Source organism: Anolis carolinensis, chromosome 6 (assembly GCF_035594765.1).
Source record: "Anolis carolinensis isolate JA03-04 chromosome 6, rAnoCar3.1.pri, whole genome shotgun sequence".
NCBI lineage: Eukaryota > Metazoa > Chordata > Lepidosauria > Squamata > Dactyloidae > Anolis > Anolis carolinensis.
Genome location: NC_085846.1, coordinates 18246281 through 18255977, shown reverse-complemented (window position 1 = coordinate 18255977; position 9697 = coordinate 18246281). Strand labels below are relative to the sequence as shown.

Here is a 9697-nt window from a genome sequence, read left to right as displayed (position 1 = left end):
AAAAAACCCATATTTATTTGTCAGAAGCAAATTGAAAATACAGCTATAATATATTAAAAAGAACACAAACAAAATTAAAACTTGACATTATACTAGATTTCCTTTGACCAGAAGCTGGCCACTTGGAGTGCCTCTGGAGTCGCTGTTGGAAGATCCTCTATAGTGCATGTGGCAGGGCTTAAACTGCATTGTAATAGGTGGTCTGTTATTTGCTTTTCTCCACACTCACATGTCATGGACTCCACTTTGTATCCTCATTTCCTAAGATTGGCTCTGCATCTCGTGGTGCCAGAGCGTAGCCTTTCAGCACCTTCCAAGTTGCCCAGTCCTCTGTGTGCCCAGGGGGGAGTTTCTCATCAAGTCTCAGCCACTGATTGAGGTTCCAGGTTTTAGCCTGCCACTTTTGGACTCCCGCTTGCTGAGGTGTTCCCGTGAGTGATTCTGTAGATCTTAGGAAGCTGTTTCTTGATTTTAGTCGTTGGAATGCTGGCTGATACCTGAACAGAGGATGGGCCGGAGATGTCAATGCCCTGATTCTTTCATTGCTGGCTGCTACTTCCCGGCAGATATCAGATGGTACAATACCAACAAAACAGTTACATTTCTCCAGTGGTGTTGGGTGTAAGCATCCTGTGATAATCTGGCATGTCTCATTAGGATCCCTATCCACTGTTTTAACATGATGAGAGGTATTCCACACTGGGCAAACCCATGATAATGGGGAAGTAGCAGCCCTAAATGAATTTCCTCAGGTAGTTCATATCTTTGAGAGTGCAGTTCTCAAAGAGATGGGTTTATTCGGCAGACCTGCAATTACAGAATGCCATTTTGCGTTTCCTGTGAGCTCTTAGTTTGGGCTGCAGTGGCGCAGTGGGTTGAACCTTTGTGCAAGCTGAACTGCCGACCTGAAGATTGGCAGTTCAAATCCACAAGATAGAGTGAGCTCCTGTCTGTCAGCCCTAGCTTCCCATGTAGGGACATGAGAGAAGCCTCCCAGCAGGATGGTAACACATCCGGGTGTCCCCTGGGCAACATCTTTGTAGAGGGCCAATTCTCTCACACCAGAAGCAACCCAATTTGCTTCTGACATGATAAAAAAATGGACAGTGATTTTAGAATAAACATTAGTGTATTGCCTTAATTCTAACAGGGAGATGCACCCCAAGGCATTCTAGTGACTGTAGACAGGAAACAGGACAAAGAAACTTTTTCTGATCTCTGTAAATAGAAGATACTGTGCTACAAGGCCAAATCATATGAGCCGCAAGACCATGGAAAATGGACAGCTGTGTAACTGTCCATTTGTTAATGTAAAGCGTAGCATGCATATTTATATAGGCAAGTGGAGAAGGAAGATTAACTCTCTCATCAGCTGAGCCGAATCCTAGAGTCTCAGATTCTCTTCTGTTGTTTTTCTTTCAGCAGGAATGATTTCCAATCACAAGGTTCCACTTAGGGGAAAAACCATCAAGGAAACGAAAGTGAAAATAAAATGGGTGTGTTTGAAGGGGAAAGCCTGGGTGGGGGAAGGAGCCAGTTCCATCATCCTGTGTAGTCATACTGAATCTTAAAACTCTCTCTTGTTGGTTCAAGATGTTGTTTTCTATAACATTCCTCTCCTCTGCAAATTATTTGACATGCCACTCTGTACTGGATATAGCCTAAAATTGTAGCATGATTTCTATCACGGTTATGTAATGAGCAAGATTGCTGGGGGGGAAAAGGGAGAGAGAAATCACCAGTGTTGTAACAACAGGGCTGAGAGCCCGTTTTATGCTCTTCTTGTTTAACTATTAGCCTAACACAAAGGAGGACGACCTCTTATTTAAGCAACTATTTGGAAGTAGAACCATCTTCTGACTAACAAAAATGAAGTATTTCCAGATTTCTAACCTTTGCCAAAAAAAAAGAAAAAACCCCACCCTGAAGTGGTATTTTCCAGTTAGAGCATTTAAATATGTAACACTTGGCTACTAAATCCCCATTGCTTATTCTAAAGGTTTGCTTTAGGAACAAAGAGAAACAGAGTAAATAGATTTTACTAGAGAAACTAAGTGTAAGGATGCAATCGTTAGTTAGGACACTTTGATAGGCTATCTGTTATCAAAATGAGTGGCAGAGGAGAGACAAGGACCTGCGATCATTTTTGAATATATGGGTTCATATCACAGTTGGAGACAGTGCATTGGTTAACAATAGCGGAAATACTCAGATCACTAATATATTGAGTCTTTGCTGCCTCCTGTTGGCCTCCTCATTTCTTTGTCCACTTCTAGGATCTTTTCAATGTCAGGTTTTCAACCCTTTCATCAATTTCTTTTTCAAACCACCTTATGGTATGGGGTCAATGCTTTTGATTGGTAGCCTTGAGAAATCTTTAGTCAAGAAATAGGTTAGTTGATTGCCACATCCAACTTACCAAGGATCTGAATGGATGTTTTGTGTGCTATGATGGAGAACAACAGAGTACGATTTAGGAGCTTTGGCACCTACCAGACATTGTTGGTACAATATGATCCCAGTATCCATGAGGGATAGGTTCCCAGACTTCACACAGATACACAATACTGCAGATAAACGCAAGCTCAATTGAAATGAAAGATTTACAGTCTAAGAATACCACAGAAAATGTCTACACAGGACATTTTGTTGACCATCTCCTTCAAGGTCAAGCCAGTTGCCATCCATCCATCTTGCCTTGATCGTCCTCTCTTCCATTTTCCTTGCATTTTCCCCAGCCTCACTGTCTTCCCCAACCTTTCCTGTCTTCTCACGATGTGGCCAAAGCACTTCATCTTTGCCTCTAATATCCTTCCCTCCAATAAGCAGCTGGGCATTATTTCCTGGAGGATGGACTGGTTGGATCTTCTTGCAGTTCAAGGCATTCTCAGAATTTTCCTGCAACACCACATATCAAAAGCATCTATCTTCCTTCGCTCAGCCTTCCTTATGGTCTACCTTCCTTATGGTGGACTCAGATAACCCAATTCAAAACAAATGTTGTGGATTATCTGCCTTGATATTCTGGATTATATGGCTGTGCGGAAGGGCCCTCAGAGGCATTCTGTTAGTCTTTATGGGAAATCAGGTGTGGGATTAGACAGACATCTAGGACTAAATTAAAACATTCAGAGACCTTTAAGTATGTCACAGTTCAGGGGCCCTGCAGCACTTTCAAAAATGTTAAAACAAATGTGCTGTGTGTTATTGTTTCTTTTTTAGATTTGGAGGTGTCTTATAATCTGAGACCCTAAAAAGTAACATGTGGACTTCCCACAGATATATATAAACCTTCCTTGCTTAGTTTCTCCATACCTCACAACCTCTGAGGATGTCTGCCATAGATGTGGGCAAAACATCAGGAGAGAATACTTCTAGAACATGGCCATACAGCCCGGAAAACATATGACAACCCTGTGATCCCAGCCATGAAAGCCTTCGACAACACATTGAACATGCAGAGCTCTTCAGTTGCTATGACTGTAAAAACCAAACTGACACCCTCTTTCATGATGGAGAGGCTTGTAAGAAATAAAATGTATGATGATGCTGATGACGACGATAGCGATTTTGTGCTGATAAACCGCTGTATCAGCAGACAATTCAATAGATCCACTCCCCATCTAGAGAACACTGGTTGCTGTTCTTCATATCATGCAACCCAAGGCACAAGTAAGAGAATATGGGAAAGGGAACAAATACCGTATATACACTGTCTTATATTTATTTTTCCTCAAGAAGACACACTATAGCTTATTTTCAGGGGATGTCTTCTTTTTATTAAGTATGGTACAACAATCTGCATTTGTGGGAGGATATCTGGGCTCAGTAGCAGATTGCTTGCTGAAGCTTTCCCCCATCCCCTGGTGTTTCTGTGGGGTGAAAAGGACTCACAGACTGTTGCTGGTCAATGCTGGGGAGCAGCTTTACTGGTGTTTGTGTGGGGTGAGGGAGACCCACATTACTGAGTAAAATGGCAGCGACAGCTTTACTTCTTCTCCTTGAGGACACACAATACCTAAAGCAGCGTGTCCTGCTCCTCACTTCACTGAGGAGACTTTCTACTTTCATTGTCTCTTTCTATGCCTCAGCTTGCAGCACGCACAGAACGACCAGGACCTGATGGGGGGAGCCGACCTTGTACGCTGCATAACCACGCCTATCACTATGTCTCATTTTCGGGCTATGGCTTATATTGCGCAAATACTCCGAAATCCTGCTACGGCTTATTTTATGGGTATGTCTTATTTTCTGGGAAACCGAGTACATACACCTTGCATCCAGAGAAGGAAAACCTTGTAAAAATAGCTTCAACCTCCCCATTACTTCCATTTGTCCAATGTGATGAAAGAAAAGTCAAGGAACCACTTGATCCAGTTAAGAGTTTATTCTTTAATATCAATAAATAAGCAGCTAGAAGAATCTCTTCATTTCCTCCAAGTTGAGGAGTCTCACTTGTTTGTTTTCCCTAACAAAATGTTTCTTTCTGTTTTATGTGTGCATTAAAAAATCCAACCCCTGGCTTGAGGTGGGTTCTAGTCGTAGGAAGGGAGGGGGGAGGGGGACGAACGTAATTAATGTGGTTGTTTATGCAGAAAGCCCTGGGAACGTATGTGTATGCGCATGCGCGCAAGGACAAGGAAGGGCAGGTGGCTCAAAATGTACAGAAGCCAAGTAGCTAGTGGGTGCTGGGACGGTGAAGCAGCGGGCAGGGAGCATGGCAGGGCAGATGCCACCATCGTGGGCCCACACTGGTAAGTCTCCAACGAAGGAGGTACAGAAGGCGTGTGGGGAAGAAAAGTGGCTATTAAATAAGGAAGGGGCGCTGAAGCATTGGTGGGAACAGCAGACATGGCAGAGGCATAAGGGGAGATCATCATGGTTGGGGGTGAAGAGGTTATTTCCATGGTGATTCAAAGGTTCACTTCTTCTTCTCTTCTACATTATCTGTAAAGGAGATGGGAAGAATGAAGAGAAAAGACAGTGAGGAACAGAAAGCAGTGCAGAATATACGACTGCACAGTGCTTCAAGTGGACAATCTGGAGCAAATCCTTGCCAAAAGCAGATTGCATAGTTGGGATGTAGACATGGGGAATGATGGGAACAACGCTCTCTTTCCCTTTACTTTCTTGCTCAGAACAGGCACAAAAATGTTTTGTGAGAAGGTGAATATATGCAGTAGAGTCTCAATTATCCAACATAAACGGGCCGGCAGAACGTTGGATAAGTGAATATGTTGGATAATAAGGAGAGATTAAGAAAAAGCCTATTAAACATCAAAATAGGTTATGATTTTACAAATTAAGCACCAAAACATCATGTTATAAAACAAATTTGACAGAAAAAGTAGTTCATTACACATTAATGCTATGTAGTAATTACTGTATTTACGAATTTAGCACCAAAATATCACAATGCATTGAAAACATTGACTACAAAAATGTGTTGGATAATCCAGAACATTGGATAAGTGAGTGTTGGATAAGTGAGACTCTACTGTACTTCTTGCTCAGAAGCATAATGACTCTCTGGCTCCTTAGCAGTAGCACCTTCTCCTAGCGCAGCACTTGTGCATTTCAACAGAGTTGGATGGCACTTCCAACTCTTCAGAACACTTTAGCTGCATATTCCTGCATATCAAGGAATTGGTCTAAATGGACCTTGCAGTTCCTTTTAATTTTATGATTTTAGCTGAGCAGAAAATTTGGGAACTAGAGCTGGGAAAGCCACTTCAGTTGACTGTCTACCTGTTCTGAGCCTGAGACTGTGCCCAAACTTTTCCTTGTACTAGTCATCACAGTTGATTCTTTTCTACGAGGAGATGTTTCCATTCCTGAGTCCAGATTCAGTTGGCCCTCTGTAACTACAGATTCAACCATCCATGGCTTGAAAAAAATTAAATTTGATTTTGCCATTTTATATAAAGGACTCTAATTTACCACACCATTGTACACAATGGGGTCTGAGCATCCATGAAATTTGGTATCAATGGGTGGTTTTGGAACCAAACCCAAGTAGATACCAAGGGTCCACTATATATGAGCTTCAGTGTGGTGCTCAGTGATGTCAGTAGGCACTCTAGACCAGTTGTTCTCAACCTGTGGGTCCCCGGGTGTTTTGGCCTATAACACTCAGAAATCCCAGCCAGTTTACCAGCTGTTAGGATTTCTGGGAATTGAAGGCCAAAACATCTGAGGACCCTCAGGTTGAGAACCAGTGGTCTAGACACTGTGAGAGGTCCCCTGTGTAAATTTCCTTTGTATGCTGTGCTCACTTTTTCCTGGGGTTCAGTTGGGAATAAATACTGGACAATGTTTGGTGTTTCTGGGATTAATGAATAGAAGCTCCACACACCCCTGAAAACTGTCCTACTTGCAGTTCAACAAATATTCTATTAACATTAGGTCCCTGACTAGGACTAATTTGACCTGGTCAAACCCTTGCCCTAAATATTTTAATTCAGGGCCCTTCCGCACAGCCCTATATCCCAGAGTATCAAGGCAGAAAATACCATATCTGCTTTGAACTGGGTTATCTGAGCCCACACTGCCATATATTCCAATTCAAAGCAGAAAATGTGGGATTTTATTCAGGTGTGTGGAAGAGGCCTCAGATGAAAATCGTTCTTCTTGAGATGCACTCTTGGAGATTTAGCCTTAGAAGAGATGTCAGGGATGAAGCCTAAGTGAACAAGACCTGAATCACTTACCTGATTGCTTGCATGCCTGCCTGCTACACTGTGAAGAAATCCAATGCAGAAAAGCTCTCCCCATAGTTAAAAATCACCCTCTGTTCATGGCAGTTTTGCTCCTCACCCAACCATCCTCGGCTCTCAGATCACAATAGAAACCAGCAATAGCAAGAACAGCAAGTCCCACTGAAAGAGCAGCTCCTGAGCTCAATTTATCCTGCCCACCACTCCAGCAAATGTGGAGCCAAGCAATTGCTCATATGAATGGCCAAGCATGGCATGGGGCAACCAGCAAGAGGCAGTGGAGGCAGCTGGGGCACAGCCAGAGAGATACTGATAAGCAGGCCAGGCAACTGAGATATTCCTGTTTCTGTGCATGAAAAATTAAAGCCAGGTAAATCATGACTTTCAAACACAACCTTGTAGGAAAGGCATACAAATGATGCCGACGCCAAATAGGCTTCTCATGAGTATGCACAGAAATGGAAAAAAGCAGTGCCTGAAAACTGAAATGCCAAAAGAAGGTTAGATGATAAGAAGGCCCTTCATTGAGTACAAACACACTTCCAATGGGGCATTTCAAACCGGAATCTGGTAAAACGACTGTTTTGCTCTACAATTCCCAAGGTCCCTCCAACCAGTGTGTCTTTTTATGGTCGTGTTGACAGCAAAGTTCTGGGAACGGTAGTTCCAATTTTTCAAAGCTCACTTGAGATCAAGAACATTTAAATTCAGTTTTTAGAATGTTAATTTGGGGCTAAAAGAACCTAAACAAATAACATGACACTAAAATTTGAATGGAAGGTTAATAATGATTCTGTATCTTGTATTTAATGCTTCTACAACCATCATCAGCCTGGCTTTCGCTAAGGCCTCTTTTACACTGCCATATAAATCCACATTATCTGCTTTAAACTGAATTATATGGAAGTGTAGATTCATATAATCCAATTCAAAGCAGATAATGTGGATTATTTGCTTTGATAATCTGGATTATATGGCAGTGTAGAAGGGGCGTTAGTGTATTGGATTGCAATTTGCACCAACCACATGCAGCAGGGCCATGACCTTGCTAACCAAAATGATGTAGTCCAAAGTTTCTAGAATGTGCCAAGCTGGCAATTACTGCTCTGTGACATTGTTCAGTAATTCTCAGAACTGTGTTTGGTTGAATTGGGGAATTTTTGGAAGCTCTCCAAGAGTTCCACCAAGAGAAAATTAGTAATGGCAGGTACATTTTCCCAATTTATTTATTTATTTATTTACTATATTTATATCCCACTTTCTCTCACCCCGAAGGGGACTCAAAGCAGCTCATAGTATGGCAAAATTCAAGGGATGTTTTACTCATAATCTTGCCATGTACAGTTGTAGATTTACACATTAATGGCAACAGTCACTTACTTAACTGGAGTCAAATGTAAGACAAAGTAATGGAGGATATCAATATAAGTTGATATAACATCAGGTAAAATATCAGAAACAATTATTTAATTGTCTTTCCTTCTGTGTAATACTAGGATGATGTCTGTGTGATACAGAGACAGAGACAGAGTGTGTGTGTGACTGACAATGAGAGTGAAGGAGAAAGTAGAGATCTCCAACAAGGAATACATCTTTATGAAACCATAGTTGTCAGAAGTTTTTGCTGGAAAAAATGACAAGTAAACTAGTACACAAATAGTATGTTTGCATACTGTTTCCACGTCTTTCTCTACCTTTCTCATCCCAGTTCTGTAAAGGTAAAGGTTTCCCCTTGACATTAAGTCTAGTCAAGTTTGACTCTGGGGGGTGATGCTCATATCCATTTCTAAACTGAATTATGTCCGTAGATGCTTCCTAGGTCATGTGGCTGGCATGATTGCATGGAGCGCCGTTACCTTCTCGCTGAAGTGGTACCTATTGATCTAATCACATTTGCATCTAGATTGGCAGAAGCTGGGGCTAACAATGGGAACTCACCCCGTCCCACAGATTCAAACCGTTGACCTACCCATCAGCAAGTTCAGCAACGTGGCAGTTTAACCCACTGCGCCACCGCGGCCTCCATACTTTTAAAAAAATACATACATTGCTGATCCACTTGGGTCAAACTTAAATCTGTCTATGGACCCTTTCAATCCAGATTATCTGTTTTGAACGGAATTACCTGGCAATGTAGACCCATCTAATCCAGTTCAAAGTGGATAATGTGGATTATCTGCTTTGATAACCTGGATTATATCTCAGTGTAGAAGGGACCTCAATCTTCGGCATTGTATGAGGTTTCTGTGGCAGATATGCTGATGTGGATTTCTCTCAAGGGTTTAAGTCTGAAAACCATTGGTTGGAACAGTTTATTAAAACCAGTAAGATCTGTGCACCTCTCTCACTCACACACTCACTCCATTTAAACCACTATTTATGAGACTGGCCCACTGACAACCCTGACTTGCATTAGGAATTCGAGTTGCTTTAATTCATACAACTTTAGGCCTACACTAAACATCAACTAATTATTATTAATCATGTTTCATGCCAATTATAACTGAAAAAAATGAACAATAATTATTTGGGAAGGATATTTCTTAGAATTATCTTGTTCAAAGAATTTATTTTCTCTCCTGTCCCACCAGCCACTGTGGCTGAGCCCCAGTTTCCTGGACTGTCCAAATGCAGCAGAGAGACAATTCAAGCGAAGATGAGACATTTCCCTCCCCAGGTTCCCACAAAGACTGCAGCTCTTTCCAAATGGACAAACAAACAGATATGATGATATAGCCAGGAGAATAAGCAAGGCATGCAGGTCAAGGGGTTGTAAGATACCTGGGATGCAGGACACAGGAGAATAGAGGGGGAAGGAGTTTATGCTACAGGAGGGAAAAGGATAAAAGAAATCAGAGTTAATAGACATTGAGAAGAGGGTGAATGAGGTGGAGAGAAAGTGATTAGTCTTGGTGAATAGATGAAATGGAATGGATGGGATGGATAGGTGGAATGGAATAATAATATGGTAGACGGAAAGG

The 9697-nt window shown here is 41.9% G+C and overlaps 1 protein-coding gene across 2 annotated transcripts in view; it reads right to left on the bottom strand.

Annotated features, from left to right (window-relative positions):
• Positions 1-4372: 4372 nt before the first annotated feature.
• atp2a1 (ATPase sarcoplasmic/endoplasmic reticulum Ca2+ transporting 1) overlaps positions 4373-9697 on the bottom strand; it is a 38900-nt gene continuing 33575 nt past the window's right edge. Inside the window, exons 22-23 of one of the 2 annotated variants that reach the window (XM_062984181.1) lie at positions 9498-9541; positions 4373-4947 (exon numbers count right to left, since the gene is read on the bottom strand). In XM_062984181.1, coding sequence (XP_062840251.1) covers positions 9537-9541 — 5 coding nt within the window. In that variant the 3' untranslated portion in view covers positions 4373-4947; positions 9498-9536. The remainder of the gene's footprint in view (positions 4948-9497; positions 9542-9697) is intronic. The other variant, XM_008117508.3, reaches the window with a different exon arrangement.